This window comes from Macaca mulatta, chromosome 3, assembly GCF_049350105.2.
Source record: "Macaca mulatta isolate MMU2019108-1 chromosome 3, T2T-MMU8v2.0, whole genome shotgun sequence".
In the NCBI taxonomy this organism is placed as follows: Eukaryota; Metazoa; Chordata; class Mammalia; order Primates; family Cercopithecidae; genus Macaca; species Macaca mulatta.
The window spans coordinates 161,116,193-161,138,725 of record NC_133408.1 but is presented as its reverse complement, the minus strand read 5'-3'; the positions used below and the strand labels follow the sequence as shown (position 1 = coordinate 161,138,725).

The window sequence follows — 22,533 nt, the reverse complement described above, 5'->3', positions numbered from 1 at the left end:
TTATGATTAGGATGGTGGTCATAAGTAGATTAAGTCAAAATATATTATGGAGATGAAGATGTGTTTTAAATGTCTCAGTTAGAAATAGAAAATCGCAGGTGTGAACCTAAGGTGTCAGGAGAAACATTAATTGCAGCTTTTTTTTTTTACTTTACTTTTTTTCTTTTCTTTTTTACCTAGAGACAGGGTCTCATTCTGTTGCCCAGGCTGGAGTACAGTGACGCAATCTTAGGTCACTGCAACTTTGAATGCCTGGACTCAAGCGATCTTCCCACCTCTACCTTCTGAGTAGCCGGGACTAAGGTGCACACCACCACACACAGCTAATTTTTCTATTTTTGTGGAAACGGGGTCCCATTGTGTTGCCCACGCTTGTCTTGAACTCTTGGGTCCAAGCAGTCTTCCCACTTCCACCTCCCAGAGTGCTGGGATACAGGTTTTTTCTTTCTCGTTAGAGCACCCATAGAGCTGACTTATATTCCAATTATAATTTTCATCTAAGGCATATATTCATTTGATTTCAATTTGTATGAATTTGATGTTAGGAATAATTCATTACTTTTGATTTTAATGGTAATGTTTGCTGCAAGAATATGAGATTATTTTGAGGGTTTTTTTTTTTCTTAACAAGGGATCAATGTTTTTGGCTATGAAGGCAAAGAGGTAAAATCAAGATTATTATATAGGTACTTATATAATCATTTAAAATGTAACCATTGAAAAATGTAAAAACTGTTCTAAACTCATGAGTAGTAAAACAAAACAAATTAAAAAACCAGTTGGCGGGATTTGGCTCGTGAGCTATAGTTTGCCAAGCCCTGCTTTAAACTAACCATCCTAAGAGGTAGTAACTAGAACATGGAGTAGCTATTTGAAACAAAACTATACTTGAAGATATCAATTATTTCTACAGATGATATAATCATTTCCTTTAGAATTTTGCCTGGAGATGTGGGGAGGGGCACCTTATATTCATGAAGGATGAAAGAAAATATCTCAACTTGTGTTAGTAAGGGTGACTAACCTTTATACATTTTAAATATCATTGGGTTTTTTGTTAGAGATTTTCTGTTTGAATTTCAGTTTTTAAAAATTGATAAGCTGCTGCCCTCTTGTGGGAAGCCTATGTCATTGTGCTTCTTTGTTACCTTTATTTCTTTGCTTTATGGTAGATTTCAGTCTGTAAAATGCAACATCATACCCCTAGATGATCTTTACTTGGAAAAGTCACTCTGGCACTTAACCTGTTAATCGCAGCAGTTACTTCTTAATGATAGAGTTTACTTATTGAATGTATTTCTGAAGGAAACAGAACAATGCATTTTGAAACTTCTCTTTGGTGCAGCTGAGCCAATAGTTAAGTAATGAAGCACAGAACTTTTTAAATGTATGTGCTCCAAACTAGTGCTTTTAAACAGCTTTGAGATATAATTCACATGCCATCCATTTCACTCATTTATATTATACAGTCAGTGGCTTTGTATATTCACAGATATATGCAATCTCTGCCACAGTCAATTTTAGAACATTTTTATATCTCAGAAAGAAACTCTGTACCCCTTAGCTAATACCCTTCTGTGCCTTTCTTGTCCTGCCCCACTTCTCCACCCTCAAACCCTAAGTTAACCATTAGTTTACTTTCTGTCTTTATAGATTTGCCTATTTTGGACAGTTCATATAAGTGGTATATAATATTTGGTCTTTTGTGATTGGCTTCTTACCGTAATGTTTTCAGTCTTCCTCCATGTTATATCATGTATCAGAACTTCATTCCTTTATATCTGAACGATATTCCATTGTATGGACATACCACATTTTGTTTACCCATTCATTAGTTGGTAGACATTTGAGTTGTTTCCACTTTTTAACTATAATGAATAACATGAACAGAAACATTTATGTACACATTTTATGTGGACATATGTTTTTATTTCTTTATACTCCCGGGGAGTGGATTTTGTTTCAGATGGTAACTCTGTTTAATTATTTGAGGGACTGCCAGATTGTTTCCCAAAGTGGCTGCATCTGTTTGCATTTCCACCAGCAGTGTATGAGGGTTCCAATTTCTCCACATCCTTGCCAACACTTGTAATTATCTGACTTACTGATTATAGCCAGCCTCGTAGGTGTGAAACGAAATCTCATTTGCATTTCCCTGATGATTAGTGATGTCTAGCGTCTTTTTGTGTGCTTATTGGCCATTTGTATGTCTTCTGTGGAGAAATGTCTATTCAAACCCTTTGCCCATTGATAAATTGGATTGTTTCTTTATAATTGAGTTGTAATTTCTCTTTTGATTAATGTTTGCATGATATGTCTCTTTCTACCCTTTTACTTTCCACTGCCTATATGGTTATATTTAAAGTGAGTTTCTTGTAGACAGTGTGTAGTTGGTTCCTGTTTTAATTCACTGTGCCAGTTTCTGTCTTAATTTGGTATGTTGAAACTATTTTCATTTATAATAATGATTAATATGTGAGGGTTTAAGTCTACTATTTTATTATTTGTTTTTATTTTCTCTTTTTCCTGCCTTCCTGTGAGTTACATGAACATTTAAAAAAGTGTTTCTTTTGATTTATTTATAGTATTTTTGAGTGTATCTCCATATAGCTTCTTTAGTGCTTTCTCTCTTTACAGAAAAAGTTTGCAGACTCAAGTTCTAGACTTTAGGTCTTCAAGTGAGGGAGAAAATATTATGCAGATTAAATTGGAAAATATGTCATATCTATATCTGTTAAATGGTGGAGAGCACCAAAAATATAGGAAGTAGTCTTCCAGTATTTGAAAACTTATTATCTGATTCAGTCATCATTGACAGGCAAGTGGAATTTTAACATGAATCTTCATTATTTGTTTTTCTTTATTTTATCTTACTCATTAGCATAGATCCAACATTTGTTAGAACTGAGCTCATTCATCAATTGCAACCATAATTTAGCTGCTGATGTGAGTTGTTTGAAAAATCAACTAAAACATTCTGTGAGAATCAATTGACTGAGATTTATAATAAAGTACATTGTAGATTTTATTTGTGAAATTGTGCACTATACATCCTTCATATCAGTAGTTTATAATAAATTATGTGCCTATGTGTGTATATGATTCTGTCAATATATGGACATGTGTGTGCACGTGTTGTCACATTTTGCATATTGCCTCTCTCTCCTAAACACAGACCAGTTGTTAAATATTTAACAGCACACCACTGGGAGTATTACTATTACCTTGAAGTTTTGAGTTAAAAGAACTCACAATTTTAGTTTAATAACTCTGATTTGAGCAATTGAACAAACTGAACTGATAACCAGCAAATGTGTCACCGGTACCTTACATTTTACAGTGTCATTGTCTTTATCTAGTGGTCAGAGCTGCCCGTGGAAGTCAATTATCTCAGGTAGTCACCATGTAAGTGACTGTTATTCAATGCCGTGATTTCATGAGTGCAATATTTCTTCTTAGTGTGGAGGAACTTTACGGTGATAATCACTAGGAGAATGTTCACAATTAGGTAAAACATTCAGGAAAGAGTGCTCCCTCACTCTGTTAGCTTTTAGATTTTAAAAGATGGGGGTAGTATCTCACATCTGTTTCATGTCACGCTGGTATTGAAGAGAGCAGAAAGGAGATTATCTTTTGTTTGATACCTGAAGAATGGGGCAGAATATGTGCTTAATGTACGTTTTAAGAGTAATCTGAAGCAGTGCAGCACAAAAATGGTCTATTATTTCAGGCCTAATATTTTTTAATATATATTTCTATTTGTGAAATATTATTTAAGGACATTGCCTTAAAATTATTCAGTATTAGACTGTCTTCTCTGAGTTTGTAGAGATCTTTTTAATTTCCTCTGCAGCACTGAACAATTGAAAATGTGTATAATATTCCTAACCTTTTTTGCAAGACTTTATTTTTCTGATATGTCATTGTAAAATATTTAATTCTAAATTTATTTCAATTTCTCCCCCTTCAGTTTAATGAGTGGTGTTAAGAATAATGTTGGAAGAGGGATCAATGTTGCCTTGGCAAACGGTAAGAACAATTATTTTAGCCTATGGATGTAATCATTTTTCTGTCCCGAAGTAAAATGCAGTATCAGAGGATCAGGTTAGAAAGTGCTGCTCTTGATGATAAAGCCCTCTCTCCCATCCCTGCCCCACAAAAAAATCTATAGGTGGAGACTTGGTGTCTAAGAATTTATAGTGTGTTGCTTGAAAGTATCCTAACTTGCTATGCAAGAACTTCCCATGAGATTGTCATAAAACAAGCAGTCTAACATCACATCACATTGATAAAATCTTGCTTCGAATTTTGCAATCCTAACATAATAGGAAGATAGGTTGACAGGATTAAAGGTGTGTAAAATGACAAAGGATAGTGGACTATTAAATGGTGTAGGCGAAGGAACAAAGAATAAGAATTTATTGTAATTTTTCATTATCGGCCACATTCTTCTGATAGCTTAATTAGTATGAATAAGTTCATTGCATCCTGAACATCTCAAATTTTCCTTCAAAATCAAATCTGAAAACCTGAAACCATGAAGTAAAGCCTAACTGCATATTGATCTTCTCTGTTCTGGTACAATAAGTATTCCATAAAGCTGTGTAGGATGGTTATAAGATATATAGGATGGTTAGAAACCACTGTAGTTTCGTAGTGTAGAAAAATATGTTTTACTACTTTCACAACAAGAGGTAAATTTTTATGTTTCTACTTTCTTCATTTCCTTAGGTAAAAGGTTCAGCATCTATTTGTCTATTTCATTAATAGCAAAAAATACATTTTATAGAGCAAGTTAATGTAAATTTAATTGTAAAAACTGATTTAATGTAGAAAATGGCATCTGATTCAAGGAGATACTTCTTTTCTGTAAAAGGTTTACTTTTGAGTAATTTTAAACTAACAGAATATGGAAACAAGGATGACATATATCTAACTGAATTGGAATGGTCCACAGTCAGTAATAAACTTCTATTTATCCTTCGGCTTAAAAGATTAATGAGAAAGTTGTATTAAAAAATTACTCTTTAAAAATATATTTCAGGTGTGTATGATTCAGATTTTAAGTTGTTCTCAAAGTAATTCCTTCTCTGCTAGTGAATTCACATCAATCATTGGATAAGATTATTGGTTTTACAGTGTATGATGTATTTCAGATGCATAATTTGATATGAATTTAATCTCTTTTAGGAAAAACAGGAGAAGTATTAGACACTAAATATTTTGACATGTGGGGAGGAGGTAAGTGTAAATAACATATGACTGTGTTCTTTTGCTGGCACTGACTTAATCACCTCAATACAATGTAGTCCATTAATGAGAGAATGATGATGCTATTTGTGTTAGTTCATTTTGTTTCCCTTACTTTCTGTTCACTAAATGTCCGGCTGTATTTAAGTTATCATTCATGTTTTATATACTTTGTTCTTCTTAGAAGAAAATTTTTGTGGTATGTAATTGAAGACAGTAATATCAAAATTGAGATTTAAAAAAAAATTTCATCTTGTTTTCTACAGGACAACCAATTCAAAAGTTTGGGGCTCCTTTAGGTTTCTGTCTAAAATTAAAAAAAAAAAAAAAAAAACCAGAATAACCAATGTAAGCATTCCTAAGTGATGGAAATTGATTTTTTTACATGTGATTTTTCAGTCTTAAAAATATCATAACTAGGAGCATTAGAAAGACATGATAAACTATCAGTTTTAGAAAAGCAATCCTATTATTCATCACAGTTCTACCCTCTGACTTGTAGCTAATTTTTTAGGTAGATGAATATTTGAGGGAAGAAATAGAATTTTCTTTCTTGTTAACTGGATGTAAAGCAATCCACAGATATTTTCCCTTTCCATATTTGGAAGTCCCACAAGGAGTGGGAAGAAGTTACCAGCATGTAGAGGCAAGGGACTGGCACCCCAAAGAAGAACGCTGCCCAGAAGGATGGGTTTTTTCCCTCAAGTTTGAAGGGAGGCCAACACTGGTTTTATCTTTCGATTCTGTAATTTGGGAGATTTATCAGTATGAGGATCTCCTCAGCACCTCCCCATTCCTTTTATATATTCCCTAGAAGCCAACAGCTATTAGGCTTCCTGAAATTCATGTTAAGAGTTCTCAGATAATTTAGCTTTTCTAACATATCTTCAGCTTGTAATAAGATCCATGTAGCCGGATGCGGTAACTCACGCCTGTAATCCCAGCACTTTGGGAGGCTGAGGTAGGCAGATCACCAGGTCAGGAGATGGAGACCATCCTGGCTAACATGATGAAACCCCGTCTCTGCTAAAAATACAAAAATTAGCTAGGTGTGGTGGCATGCACCTTTAGTTCCAGCTACTTGGGAGGCTGAGGCGGGAGAATCCCTTGAACCAAGGAGGGAGAGGTTGCGGTGAGCCGAGATCATGCCACTGCACTCCAGCCTGGGCGACAGAGTGAGACTCCATCTCAAAAAAAAAAAAGATGCCGTATATTATTTTGTTCCTAAATAAGGTTAGGAGAACATTGCATAGCTGTCAAAGCTATATAAACTTAAAATGTGACCATTGATTTTAGATTCTAAAGGCATAAATTTGTCCTGCCAAAATTTGTTGATAGAAACAGTCTTACAAAGCTGTTGTTGAAATCAGTCATGTGACCAGGAGCTCTGGTATTCCCTACTTCCCTTGTCACAGGTAGATTAATTACCGCTAGAAGCATTCTTCTAGTTAGGAAATTGTTGCAGTTTATTGCCACCTTTGCATTTCAGTGGAAGTAATTTGTTAGCTGCCTTGTTATATCTTTTTGAATTGAAAATGCTATTATGAAATATAATCAGTTATCAAAAATCTTTGGAATCTTTGCTGCGGAAAGAAACTGAGTACATTTGAAGTAACCCAGTTTTGGAGTTGAATTAGACTTTAGAGCTATAAGGAATCCTGACGCTGTAAAGAGTTCAAGATGTTAAGTGGTTTGTAGAATCTGACCTATATATGTGGCATCAACAGTTTATAGTCACTGAAGTGGTTTATTTTGGAGTCCTTGTGGATTTTGATTCAGTAGATAAAATGAGTAGTGACTGTAATATTTGCTACAATTAGTTTGGCTTTTAGTGATCACCTAACCTATATTCCTTCTCCCAGTTTATAGCAAGTGATATACCTAAAATATTCTTTAAATCTGTGCGTATATGTATTTTTAGATTTTCTAAAAGTTACGGATATCTTTGAGAATCGGAGAAAAGCTGTGTATCCGCTTTCTAGTAAAGTACCTATACAAACAATGTTATGCTTTTTTTCGTTTTGGGTGTGTTTTTTTGTTTTGTTTTGTTTTGAGACAGGGTCTTGCTGTGTCACCCAGACTGGAGTGCAGTGGTGTGATCTCAGCTCACTGCAACCTCCACCTCCTGACCTCAAAGCAGTCCTCCTGCCTCAGCTTCCTGAGTAGCTAGGACTACAGGCATATGTCACTAAACTCGGCTGATTTTTAAATGTTTTTGTTGAGATGAGGTCTCACTATATTGCTTCTGGGCTCAAGCGAGCCCCAGCCCTGACCTCCCAAGGTGCTGGGATTACAGATGTGATTCACTGTGCTCAGCCCATACAAACAATTTTACATACACTTAGGGAGTCCAGAAACCTCCTTTTCAGGATCTCAATTGTTTAATCTGAGAGATCTCTAAATTTCTTACTTCATAAGTCATGCTTTAACGTGACTTTGCTATGGTATTTTTCACTTAGCCCCAGGAATATCAGTACAAAAGACACAGGATAAATCAGGAATGGGATGGGAAATTATAAGTTGATGCTGGGATTATATTAAGGGACAAACTTAACAGTTTTTAAACGCTTAATAAGATTTGTCTGTCTTTTGGATTACATTGGAAATTATTGCTTTACAGATACTTCATGTTTTATAATACTACTTTTAGAGATTATCAAGATGGTTTTTCAGTCATTTTTTAAAAACCTCAACCCTTTCTTTTTCTTCAGATGTGGCACCATTTATTGAGTTTCTGAAGGCCATACAAGATGGAACAATAGTTTTAATGGGAACATATGATGATGGAGCAACCAAGTATGTAAACTTGAAACTTTACAGAACTTTTTGGAGCTATAATTTGTAATTATGAAAGCAATGCATTTTCATAAAAAAAAATCTGTAACATAAAGCAAAGTAATCAAACTGCCAGATAAACACAACTTAACAATTTTTTTTTTTTTACTTTGCCTCCTTCCTGGTTTTCTATGTAAATGTTTATCACACATATATTGTCATGAAGTTAGAATCACATCATATATAACATTTTTTATGCTTTCATGTTCTGCTTTTTAACATTCTGAAATTGTTTTTCCTGGCATTAATATTCTTCAGTAGCATTTTTATGGTTCATCAGCAGTTGTGGGCTCACCTTTATTTAAAAGTTTCCCTATTATTATGTCATTAGGGTAAATTTCAAGAAATTGAGCTAATTGTCAAAGATACAAGTGTGCTGTATTTTAAATAAGTTTAATAAATAATACTTTTTTAACTTTTTCTTAAAATAGTATATGTTGTAAAAATTTGGAAAATACAGAAAAGCGCAAAGAGACCAAGTTCCAGTCCATCTCACTACCCACTGTAAACATTGATGATATTTTAGTTTCCATTCCAGATGACTTAACACACATGTTTTTTTGGCTTTAACTATTTAGAATGCTAGTATTTATAGCACATCTCTTCACTTACGTGGTGAATATTTCCCCTTATTAGTAAATATTCTTTATAAAAAATGTTTATGCCTGCCTAGTCTGGTTTTTAAAATGTCATGATTTATAACCTGTTTAATGGGCTGCCTGTTGCTGGACCCAGGCTAGTTCCAATTTTCGTACTTAGCAAAATATACTGTCTTAGAAATGTTTAAACAGTCCATATCTATTTCTTTAAGATAGACTTTTTTTTAAAAGTAGAAATGATCAATTAAAGGATGTGCAACATGTTTTTAAAAATGGATTTTTAAAAATTTTTTACCAATTTTATATTTTTCTCAGAAGTTCCATGGCACCGATTGTTAATTTTTTTAAGTTTCTATTTTAAGAGTTTGAAACGGTATCTTAGACTACTATGCCTTTATTATTGAGATTGGATTTTTTTCACAAGTGTTTTATTATTATTTTTTTTTACCCTTTTATGTGAATTGTCTTTTGACCATTCAGCTTGGCCTATATTGACTTGTAAGACTCCTTTATGTTTTAAGGATATTAACCATTTCTAATGTAAAAAGAAATATATTTATTGTACATTATTTGCTTTTAATTGTGTTAGTGTAGGGTGCCTTTTGAATTTTAGAATTTTAGACTAATGCCTATATAGTCTATGTATTTTTCTATCAGTCTGATCTACTTGTATACTTGAGAAGTATTTTTCCACCTCCAGATTAGATATTTAGTAGATTTTTCTCTTCCAATGATTTTACTGTTTTCATGTATTTTTAAAAACCCATTTGTAATTTCCCCATGACATACAATGCCTGTGTTCTTATGTAGATGTGGCTTTATCTCTGGAATTTCTGTTCTGTTCCATTCACTTGACCTATTTATCTCTGTTCCAAAAAGACACTATTTCAATTATTTTAAAATTGTTTTATAAAAGTAATTGGACTTCATGCCTCTCTGGTTGAGATTAAATCCCCTTTAATATTCTTTCTAGAAAAAAATAATTTTTTCTCTGACTTTTCTTAAGACGACTTATCCAAGGATAAAAAACATCCTTTATAGATTTTAATTGACAGAACCTTAATATGACAAGATTTATACAGAAATGTGCCATGTCTTTTTAATGTATTGATTTTTATAAATGTATTATTTTATAGCTACATTATCACAGATTTACATGAAGAAAACAGTGCTACTTTATAAATGGTTGTAAGCTGAAGTAATTTCATTGACATTGTGCATTTTATCGGGTTCAACTAAGAATATATTAAATCCATAAATTGAAGGTTAACACAAAACTTGCCTATTCAAGCATTTTCATCCATTTAAATAGAATGAAACACGATGTAATTAGGCTCTCATCAGAAAACAGGTAGCTGTTTGCTTTTGCTGAGAGAATAGGCTATTATGTGTAAAATTTGAAGTTTTAACATTAAAAAGAAAACGCCCCACTTTTCTGAATTGATAAACATGACCTCCTCTTTTCACCAGATTATTTTGTTATACCTGATGGGAATCAGAATTGCTCCCCTTAATCTGCTAATATGCCAACAATAAATTGTAACCACAACTAAGAACTAGGGGAGGAATGATGTTTACTTTTTAACTGCTATTTTTTTGGTGCCCATTAAATGCACCAAAAGCAGCTTTGGAAGAGAGAGTTCAACCTCTAGGGCAAAAGGAAAAATCTAAACTTTAATTTCTTTACATTTGGTCACCTGGTCAATATATGATTCATCTTCTGTGAATTTAAATGAATTGAGTTGTATGAGTTTGGGGCACATGAATTTATATTTCAAATATTTCCTTTTTCTAAATACTGGTAAAAGAAATTGTAAGCATCATATCTTTTATGCTGAAATGGACAACATCCTTATGAAAAGCAATCTACATCTATTATATATAAATACCTTTTATCTTGGCAAGTGTCTGATTGTGGCACATTTGCAGTGATTTACCAGTTGTGTTGTATACCCTCTCTTATATATGAATAGAAATCTTGCTTACTGCTGCTGATGTGTTATGGCTTTTCCTTATTTAAGGCCATTGAATTTTACCTCATTTTCTTCCACTTATACTCAAGAAAGTTAAGTGTGTAAACTGAATGTCCCAGCTCTGTCCAAGAGAGAAAGTTGGGTGGCATGTTGACCAGAGAAAGCAGTACCCAGCTCTCTCTCTCTCGTCGTCTCTGATCCTAGTTTCTTTTAATCATAATGAGCCCGTTTTGCAGTGCTGTGAACTTCAGCAGATTGACTAGGACTAATCTTCATCACATTATTTCCCAGAGTGTGTTTGGTAGAACCCCAGTCCTTTACAGGTACATGTAATGGTCAAAGAAGTTTGAGGATGGTGCCTTATATTGTACCCCTTTTGGGGATTCACAGTGAATGGCTCTGAAGTTCTGCCCTAAAGAAACTTCTTTTCCTTTGTTAATCATGGTGTTTCTTGATTCTATGAAGCCCATTTAAAAAACAAGATAGAGAAAAACATACATCTAAGAAAACTTACACTTCAGGGAGTACAGTTATCTAATGATGCCTACTTTCCACCCCGACCCTTACTAAAATGAGTTGTTCTTTGTTTGTAAAGGAGATAATGGTTTGAATGAGCAAGCTAAACTTGCCAATTGTATTCTTCCTTTTGGAGAGAATACTCTATGACATGTTATGCCTAAGTGAAGGCTTCAGTATGAATGTCTTAGAGTAAGAAGGGATCTTAAAGGTCACCTAAAGCAGCATTGGAGCCTGGGCAAGATTCCCTTGTTCTCTATGAATACATCTACTTAACCCCCTACCTACTTAATGTGTCAGTACCCTTTTATTTCTCCATTTGAAATAGATCGAAACAAAATATTCACAGGACAATGTTATGTTCTCAGAGTGGTCTCCCTCTAAATTCTGCCTGATGTTCTTTAATTTGGATAGATGGAACAACAAAACAGTAAGTGTATTCCCCAAATCATTTGATACTTCAGGTATTTGAAGCTAACTGGTATTTTTCTTTTAGTTTTCTCTTTTTCCGGCTTAATACACAGGCTCTTTTAACTTTTTATCATGTATAGCTTCTAATTTGTTTCATCCTCCTGGCTGGATTTCTTAGGCATTCTCTAGTTGATTATTGTCTCTCTTAAAATGAATGCATCACATCAAACACAGGGTTCCAGATGTGGTCTGGCCAGTACAAGGTCCGATGCAGATGCTAGCTTACCATGTTTTAGAGATTACATTTCTTTGAATATTCATGCAGACTAGAATTGTATTAGTTTTCTTTAAACAGTCACATTACATTTTTGGTGCGTGAGTTTTTGGTCAAGTTAAATTCTCAGATCTTTTTATTTGATCTCAGGCTTTTTTTTTTCTAAACCACTGTCAAATCAGGTCTTTCTCTTCATTCAGAACTTGATTTTGTTTAATCTAAATGAAGGCCTTTATTTTCATTTATCCTTGTTAAATTTAATTTTGCTGATTTAGGCCCACTTGGTCTTGATTCTGACATTCGTCCTGTGAAGTTTCCATGATCCAGGCTTTGTACTCTCTCCAAAGTCATGCTTATGTCTAAATATAAGTCATTGATAAAAATGTTTACCAAGGGTGGTGTGCCACCCTGCTAGCGGCTTCCTCCAAGGGATGCATCTTTTAATCAACTGCAGAAACTACTTTTGAGACAGCTGCCAGTGTACACTACCAGGAATACCATCCAGCTGCTATTTCATTATTTTATGCATAGAGGTTATTTTCCGAGATTATCACATGCTCACTTGAAATTCATGGACTGTGCTAATTACAATACCCTGATCTATTGCCTGAAAACCTCTTCAAAAGCTGAAATAGTTGAGATGACGTTAACTTGACTTTACTTATTTCCCTCTCCTTCCCACTAGTTTCCCTTTGTTCCCCTTTCTTTCCTTATTGCTTTTTAATGCTCGCAGGATCTTTTTGTCATCCCTTCAAGGATTTTGTTAGGAATTCACATTAGTTTTATTGGACCATTATTTCTAAAATTTTCTTGCCTTTTTTGAAAACGGGGATATTTTGCTTTTAATGTCTTAGCATCTCTCATTTTCCATGATCCTTCTGAAATAACTGACACTACCTTGATGATTATTTCAACAAGTTCCTTTACAATCTAAAAGTGTGGAGCTGGGGAGGGGGTTTACAGGACTGGAGGCTTAAATTTACCTTAGAGCACTTACATGGACTTCTTGAGCTACTATTCCCTTTTTATGTTGATCAAAGAATGTTTGCCTCCCTGGAAAAGATAGTCATGCTTTGATCTGATGGTATATCATTCTCGTGAAACAGTGAGTCCCTTTGTTATTCACGCTTAGTAGCAGAAGCTGTTTCTGTGTGTTTTAATAATTTTATGAGTTTCATCTCGTTCTGAGCACTACAGGTCTTCCTGGTGAGTAGTATTAAAAATGTTGTCATTAGTAATGTGGTTTGCTTTGTATTTTTGCACACTTCCTTTCTTAAGTTTGAGCCCATCATAAAACATTCCTTTATGGTAGCACTAATTTAGAAACTATGTTCCATTTTTTTCTGGGAGTGTTAGCAATTATATAGTGAAAATTACAGAGTTTTTCTGTTTGTTTTTAAAGAGTCGTATTCCCTCATAGAAATTTCTAGTCTGAACTTTGTATAATATGTTCTCTTTAAAGTCTAGGCTGGGTCGCCATTTATGCCTTATATAGTTAGCATTTCTTACTCTTCAACGCCCTGAGGTAATATGGTGATTTTCTTCCAGAGTTTCTGGCATTTCTCCTTCCCAGCTTGTTCTTCCCTATTAATCAGAATTGAGCCGCTAATATTGTCCTTCTTGCTTTCTGTGCTTCCAGAAAGGCAACATTGGCTTGGTTTGATGGTGCAACTGTAGGACCGTCCGATGTGCCTCCTTTCCCAGCAAGGATTGAGGCAGAACCCACAGACTCCTGTGTCCAGTTCTCACTTCCTCCCTTTCTAGTTTAGATTGCCTCTAGGCAGCGATTGTCTTCTAGCAAAACCTGATACCGTTCTCAAACTCAGGGTGCTCCTATGTGGAATAAAAAGCTTGTATCTCCAGCCTTTATGCTATATAAAAATATATTTGCTGCCCTGACTTTTTTTAAAAAGGGGCATTTTGACATTTCCTGTCTATTCAATTAAACACTGGCTATGTTACATGATTTTAAACTTTTGAAATGTAAAAGTTTTTTTTACTTAAATAGAAGATATCTAAAAATAATAATAAAATTATCCACCAAATTCTATATAGGCAGATCAGAAAGTGTTCGAAGTCATTGACAAAATCATCTTGTTGTAAAACTCTAATTAGATATACACGGGGCTATGTGTTAGACATCCCCCAAATCACCCCCAGTTTTGACAGTTCTCCAGTAGGTCTCATGGCTGTGATTTGTTAAAGCAAAAATACACAAAGCAAAATCAGCAAAGGGAAAAGGTTCATGGGACAAAGTCTAGGGGGGAAAAAAGGAGCCTTCTCCCAAGTGGAGTCAAACAGGACATGCTTGCTTCTTCCAACAGCCAGTTAGGACAACACATGGGAAATGTTGCCTGCCAGGAAGCTTATTAGGGACTCGGTGCCCAGGGATTTCATTAAGGGCTGGTCATGTAGGCACCCTCTGCCTAACCTGTTCCAAAATACCAGACTCTCAGAGAGAAAACAAGTGTTTAGCATAAATTGCATTGTTTTTGCCCATACTTTAGACACAGTGAACCATTCTTAACAGTTTTGAAAATGATAGGAGCCCTCCCCAAATCCAAGTGGCCAGATGCCAGCCGGGGTCAGTCTTGCCAGTAGGCCTTTCTAAGCTCAGGCCTGCTCTGTTAATGCGTATCTGCGCAGGATCTCATTATCTTCTAATGGAAAAGCAAGGAAAAGGATTAATGGAGTTAAAACATAAAGCTCAGTCTTTAAGTTTCTCCTAGATCTCTGGCTTGATTGTAAGTCAGCTTGGTTTATTTATACAGATCATAATGGTCACTTCTGAAATTCAGGAGTACAAAAATCAGAATGCCTGACTGCCCTTCAACATATTTCTTAGTTGTTGCAAAATTCTTGGATAAGATTTTACTTTTGGCAGGGGGCTAGACCTGCATTTGGATAACCTCCTACTTTGCAGGGAGTTTTTCCTGTATAAAGCAATCTCTTAACATTTGTGAACTTCACATTCATTATTTCAGCTGTTTATGAGCCACCCTAAAGGCCTAAGAGATATCGGTTATAATTTTTTTGAGATGTAAATGTGAATGGAACCCCAAAGCCTCTGCAGGAGGCAGTCCACTTAGCTGACCACTGAGCCTACTGCCTGTGCTCTGCACATTTCAATACTATTTATTCTTGTTACAGCAGCAAAACTCATCGCTAGTGCTGATGATGCAAGTGTGGACTTCTATAAGATAATTAGAAATAGAACATTTGGATAAACTACACAAGTGGAATTTGACAGTCTTTTAGATCCATGGCATCCCAGTAGCATTTGGAAACAAGAAAACAAGGTTCAGGTGACAATTTTGGGGCATTTCCCTCTAGCACAAAGGTTGCTTATCAAGTGAGCAAACAAGTGAAAAGTGATGGATAATTCATGTAAGGATGGGCACAGGAAATGGCTGCAGAGGAACTGTGGAGGGAAAGCCAGCGCATATGCACAGATTTCATGTGAAGTCTTCACAATCTTCACAGAGGCTGATATTGGTTCTTCTGCACAGTCATTTCACTTCTTTTTAGTTCACTTGGCTATAAATGTACCACTTTATATAGGAAGTGAATCTGAAAGGCTAAATACTCCACAGGCTATGGCTTATTTTCTTGTTGATTCTAATGAACTTCCTCCAGGTGGACAGCAGTGCCCAGGCTGTGGCCAAAACAGCTCCACAGACCCCACGGATGTGGCTCACATCAATCACGAAAGTTTAATGATATATGTAGTTCTTTCCTGTTTTATGAAGCTTTTTTTAAGAAACCATGAGTATCCCTTTTTCTTTAGTTAAATGAGAACTGTTCTATGTAGTGTTTCTTTCACTAAGATATTAAAGGAGCTAACTGATACTAGCATGAGATGTTTGAAAGAACACTGTAGAATGAATAAGTACCTTCCTCACTGACTTTCCTGCTGTTTGAAAGTATAAAACTTGCCTTGCCTCAGGTTTTAGCAGAACAAACCTCTCTGAGTGACTTATTAGAGCTATCTTTTGTGCAGTATATAGGACTCAGTGCCAAATAGGTGTACAGGTGGCCCTTAGTTAATTTCTTCTTCTTCTTCTTCTTCTTTTTTAAGCTCTCTAGCTAGCATTTATCTACTGAGTTTCTTTTCTCCTTAGAGATAAAGGAAAGAAAATCATTGAACATTAGGATGATCGCTTACACAAAATTTTTTAGTGACATCTTTCAATTAGTAGTTACCCTAGTGGTTGACTTTTGTCACTGCTCCTCCTGCTAGTAGACATTTAGCTGCTATGTGGTTAATATTTTCATTTTTATTAAGTAACCACTTGGCAGTTATCACTGAAGTACAGTTTATATCCCTGTTCTCAAAATTCATTTTGTTTTAAATAAAACGTAGTGTTAGAAACATATAGATTTTTGTCAGCATTTACCTTTATTCTGGTCAAATGTAATTTACAGAGGGTTTAGTGGAGATTCAAAAAGATTATTAATTTTATAAAAGTATTGATTGCTTAAGACCTTGGATTAGCCTGAGTAGACATCTACTAACTGTGGTATCCCTTATTTATTTGATGAGTATAATTTAAAAAGTTAAATGAAGGTGAATTGTTGTGAAATAAAAACCTAACAGGTACTTTCTAATAGAATAAACTTCAAATTAATTGTTGGATTTCATGTCTTTTGTCACTAAAGAATTCAACCGGTAGAAATGTTACTCTGTGACGAAAAAGTTATTTTCCAAAATTTTCTGTTATTTAGTCTCATTTTGTCTCATGTTTTGTGTTAATATCCTAGTGAATCAGTATTTGCATACAGTACCCTCTGTTTATTGTTGTATTCTTTCTCTCCCTCTTCAAGACTCAATGATGAGGCACGGCGGCTCATTGCTGAATTGGGGAGCACATCTATTACTAATCTTGGTTTTAGAGACAACTGGGTCTTCTGTGGTGGGAAGGGCATTAAGACAAAAAGCCCTTTTGAACAGGTTAGTGTCTTAGACTCTCAGAATTAACAAAAACAAATTCTATGAAACCTTACGGTACATATTCCCATCCCAGCTATTTGAAAATCAGATAAAGCAGATAGTAAATATGATCATATATTTGTCATAAATTCTTGGTAATCAGTTATTTGAAATAACCATCGTACTTTTCAATTCAAAACTTAAAAATTCTGCACGGGAATATTTTTTCCTACAGGACAATGCGTTGGAATAGGATTACCTATCTTAAGCCTTTTAGGAAGCTTTAATTATTAAGGATTTTAATTGAGCTTTGGATTTTAGAATCAGTTAAGCTTTGAAATATTTTAGAACTTAGTAGAATGTAAATGATAGTTTTTGACTAGCAAATAATCCTTTAAAAGCATCTGCAATGTATTCTTTCAGCTGTTATTTGAAGGTCTGCCATGTATGTGATACAACCTGAGGGTCACTTATTTAATATCTTGACCAGTAATTTAATAAAACTCATTGTTGACATGAGTATTACTGAAATGAGAATGTGTAAAATGTTACTGCAAATCAGCAGTTTACAAAGGTTTTTTAAACTGTGTATTATTACTGTGTTCCAATAGCACATAAAGAACAATAAGGATACAAACAAATATGAAGGATGGCCTGAAGTTGTAGAAATGGAAGGATGCATCCCCCAGAAGCAAGACTAATGGAAATGTGGAGAGAATTGAAGAAAGCGCACTTTCACTATTAATGGGAGAGCTGTGTGTAAATATTTTAAGAGCATGCAGCCATCTTTGTGTGTGCATGAGTATTGTCTCTTTTGATATCAGGATTATTTATTGCTAACGTAAATAGATAGCATTGTAAATAGTCATCACAATGATCAAATCACTGAACCATGTCTCTGCACATTTCCCTAAAAGTACAATGTTTAGACTGCTGTGGTAATACGTATTTTAAATTCTAAAAGCATACCCAATGTGTAACTGAACAGATCGTGAAAAATATATTGATATATATACTAGTTGCTGTGAAAATATCATGGAATAACATGGATTTTAGGGTGGATACTTTATTTTCTTTTATACCTCTATATATTGCCTTGTGATGACATTATCTTTTAAATTAAAAAGAGATTTGGCTAGTTGTGTGTGTAATGTTACTTTACAGTCCGACTCTCCTGATGTACCTCTTTTCATGATCTTTTTCTTTCCTTCCCAAGAAACTGAGGAATGTTTAATATGAAAACACACATTGGATATGTGAAAAGCACAACAAAATTCTTAATGTACACAGTAAAAAGTAAATATATAAATGTAGATGGCATTTAGGACCACAGCTTGCTGGATTTGTGTTAGCTATTGGAATAACTTGATTTTGTATAAGCTATTTAGAGTGAGGCTGGAGGTGGCAGTTTTACAGAACTGGAGAACCAGGCCAAGTCCCCTCCCCAACCTAATTAGGTCATTCAGGACAGCTAAGTCAGTATATTTAGAGCAATACTAGCATATGTTTTTCTTAATTGTTATCAGCATTGACCAAGTGGTTTGGAAAGAGGCATGCTTTAATATCACAATAATTTTGATTTGTAAACCAAGAAATTAATCCTGTGTTTATCTAACTTCATAATAGCAGTTATTGCCCGAAGCTATAATGGCGTATTTACAAAAGTTCTTATTACTGGGTGGACTGATAACATTTAAAAAATAATTGTGTTTGACCCCAAATGACTTTATACCCAATTCTACATAAAAATATAGAAAATCTATCTTTTTTGTTACTTTCAGATGTTCACTAAGTTTTTAAGCAGACGTTTTCAGGGCATTAAATATATGTTGTATATGAAATATCTCAAACTGGAACATAAATTTAGTGATCAAACTGCCATTCATAATGTAAGGCAACACTTAAATTTCGAACCTAAATTTTAGATGGATTGTATAAAAAATCCTAAAAGCAGTATCTGTTATTTAGCTGTAAACCAAGTTGGAAGCTATTCAGATAATTTCTTAAATATTGATGAACTTTGGAGTACTGTTTCTTCCTTCAAACTGAATGTAATTTATGAATAAATGCACCTTATATGTTTAAACAATTTTTGTATACTTTTGGGATTTTTGGTGCTTATATGCTAAATCACATTCAGCATGTGTATTTTGACATTTAAAATACTTCTCTCAATTCTGTAAATTAAAAGAATAGTTATTTTACAGTTCTAGGGATTGTGAAATAAATGTCACTTTTTTAAAAATAATGAAAATAAATACTCTTGGTTTTGCTTTGTGAATTTTTTTTTGTATTATCTAGCAAAGTAATACACCTACAGAACTTCACAAAAACTCACACAAGGTTTTTCAAGTATTTATTATACTAACTTGGAAAAAAATTGTTGCTGTGGTTAAAAATAGTAATATCCAAATGTGTCTTAACATGTAAGAAGTTAAGTAGATGGCAGGGAAAGCCCTTTTATTAAGACTGTAAAAGGATAGATTTTCCAGATACATAAAATGTCAAAAGAAGACAAAGATTGGTTATGTAACTGGTGTGGTTTCCTTTTGTCTCAGTTCAATCTTGTATAGATTGTGCCAACTTAACTTGAAAGCAATAACTTTATACTACATTTTCAGATACCTCTTTAAAATCGGTTTTAGACATGAAACAGTGCTCATTTAATGTTAAGAATTTTCTTTGTTAAATTAACATTGACATAGTTTTGAAATGGTGCTTATGGGCTTATCAATGCATATTTTTTATTTGTAATCCGATGCTGTCCCAGAATAAGTGTATTGTAATATGAATGTTAAAATTGAACAGAGACAGCAGGAAAATAAGTGGTATTTGGGAAATTAAAGAAAAATTGAACCAGAGTCTTTACATTCCTGAATTTAATTGGATTAATGTGAAATTTATCATTGTTCTTTCTATATTTGACTTGTTTTTAAGTGAATCAGCTGTTTTATAATTTTATGACAGATCAAAGCTGAGTTCATTTAGCCTGTATTGCTCTTTATACTTTAAAAATTTACATAAATTATAAATAACCTGACCAACAAAGTTATAATTTCAGTTTGGTCAACAAACTGTCCCTTAATTGAATGCAAAATGTGCTGTATTCAGTTAGTAGAGCAATTAAAAGTGGAAATTCATTTAGAATAATTTTTCAAAGGAATATGAGAGAAATTACTTGTGTTGATTAGGGAGAAGATTTGCCATTTAAACCTCTTCAATTATTTCAACCTCTTGTACAGCAATAAATCCATGTAAATTTAGAGCTATAGAGTAACAGATTGCACCTTTGCATTCTTCAAAAGGATTCTCTCTTCAGAATGATTTTTCTACCACATACTTGATTTTTGATGAGCATATGCTATAACTAGTTAATTTCTATTTCCCTCAAAACTCTCTCAATTTAAGCTTTTCTCTGCTTGCTCCTTATTGTGATCCTTTTTTTTGAGTTTCCAGTCAAAGGCTAGATGGAGTGAAAAGTAAGCAGGCGTCGAGAGGGAGTGTCAGTCGTTTGTTGCTAGAGAGCATGAAGAGAGCATCATAGGATGGTTCAGGCAGCATGGGAAAAGCCCTCCAGGGAATGTAAGAGGCTCTTCTGCCATCAGAACCTTCCTCCAGGCCAGTGAGGGAGCAGACACCTTGAGGGAAGCTATACTGGGGAAACACTTGGAACAGTTAGATATCTCTTCTATGAGTGGTCAGAAAGGAAAAGGGACTGGGAAGTTCTCAGGTTAAAGACAGAAGAGACGTTTCTCTCGGGCTTGTCCCATGGCAGTTTATAAGCAAAGTTAGCGTGGGGAAGACATCTTCGCAGTACAACTAGTTCACGGGTGCAACTTGTTGCCATTACTAACCTCACTGTTCATCTGCATCAGTTGTGCCAGCCACTGGGGTGCGTTTAATATTGAAAGAACAATCTGAAGCTAAATTGATAAAAGATACTTCCTTTAGTCAGGGAAAATTGACTTACAACCTGCAAGCTCATAATGTTTCGTATAGTCTGCCCATATTTCCTTCACTTGATAGCCAAAGAGAAAAAGGGCTGAAAAACCTTTAAAGAGGAGAGAATTCTGTAGCGGGGAGACAGTGTGGCATAGTGGTTAAGAGTGCAGACTTGCCTGAACATTCGTCTCTTCCACTGTGAACTACTTGAGGACTTTGAGGAAGTCAGTGTCCACCTGTAAAACAGGGATAATACCAGAATGTTTGTGGTGCCTACCAAAGTGCCTGGCACAAAGTACTCATTCAGTGCAACTGCTAGTATTGCTGTTATTAACCATGTGTCTTCCAGGCATCTTAGCCCAAAAGAAGATGTAACAAGTCAGCCTCTCTAGCTTTCCAGTCCCATCATAGCCAGAAGGGAGCCATTAGATGACTTGAGCAGTAAGATCATGGGAGAGGATTCATTCATCTCTTCACCTGAGTTTCTCCTTGACCTCCAAACCTCTAACTTCATATTCTGCCTGCCTTTTCACTTATTACACATTGACACCAACTCCCCTTCATAGGTAGAATTCAGGCTTTTGTGTATCTCCAGGTAGCTAGCATTTTAAATGGTTAGTTTATCTCCATGTATTTTGGTGTATCTTCAGGTAGCTAGCATTTTTAATGGTTCTACTTGATTGCTGGTCTGGCCTTTAGGGGAAAGTATGTGACTTTAGCCAAAGAGGCTGGGAGCCCTTGCTGACCTCTTCTTGTGGCAGCAGCTGGTTGATGAGCCTCACTAGAGTGCAGACCTTGATCCCTGCTCCTAATGACCTCACCACCCCAATTCCCGCTGCAGGGCAGGGTGGCATCTGATCACAGTGGGGAAGATGCTGGGGCTCAGCTGGCCCTCTCTGACGCAGAACAAACTCAACAGTGAGGCCAGTGACTTCCCCACCAAACTGTAGCCTCCTATATCACCCATGGAATAAGATGGCCGATTTGGACATCTACCTGTTGAAAAGAATTGCTCTGTTTTCCATAAGTATATATCCCTCAAAGCAGAGGAGACTAATGCTCACCCTTGGGAATCTTGTCTTTTAGCAAAAAAGCCCAGTGTGAGCCTGTGAAGTTCTCTGATTGTAAAACTTCACATGAATTTTGCATTTTTTTTTTTTATTATTTACAGATGTTGGTATTAACATGGAAATCTCAAATTATTTTAAATTTCAACTCCAAAAACTACTTAGCTTGTGTGTGCTCTGTTTTTTGGAAGGCTGGTTACAGAAGTATTATGTGCTCTATTTGGCAAGAACAGAAAGGAATCCCAAGGAGAATGCATTGCGAGTCCAAGCTCTGAGAAGAGGAGAGATTTAAAAGCAAATGATGGTTGGGCTATGGTTAGAAATATGTTGGGTTAGTGAGTGGAGAAGGCAGTATTCCCTGAGAGTTGTGGTTTTCAGTGGGTAGAAGTGGGAGAATCAATTGGTGAGGATTTCCTTAAGTGTAAGGAATGAGCAAGAACTGGGCCTTAAGTCCTGCCTCCTCCTTACCTGGGGAGTGCAGCCTGCCCCAAATGGCTTCCTGTTCTCCCTTAGGGAAAGGACTTAAGATTTAAGGTAAGTGAGCTCATCCCTACACTTCTATGGAAATCTGAAACTTTTGACCAAGAATGAGATCGACAGCTAATTCTCGTGGAACTGTTAAGACCTTACAAAAGGGTGTTAAAGTTATATTATGGAAATAGTCTGGATTAGGTTCCCTGTGATTTTAAAGCACTGGGTGTGTTGGATATAGGCACAGTCACAGGAATTGTGGCAA

General features: G+C 35.2%; 1 protein-coding gene across 2 annotated transcripts in view; it reads left to right on the top strand.

Annotated features, from left to right (window-relative positions):
• FAM3C (FAM3 metabolism regulating signaling molecule C) overlaps positions 1–19,069 on the top strand; it is a 47,208-nt gene extending 28,139 nt beyond the window's left edge. The window contains exons 6-10 of one of the 2 annotated variants that reach the window (XM_015134783.3): positions 3,971–4,029; positions 5,191–5,241; positions 7,962–8,046; positions 16,683–16,809; positions 17,400–19,069. In XM_015134783.3, coding sequence (XP_014990269.1) covers positions 3,971–4,029; positions 5,191–5,241; positions 7,962–8,046; positions 16,683–16,809; positions 17,400–17,489 — 412 coding nt within the window. In that variant the 3' untranslated portion in view covers positions 17,490–19,069. 2 annotated transcript variants of the gene reach the window in all.
• The last annotated feature ends 3,464 nt before the right edge of the window (positions 19,070–22,533 follow it).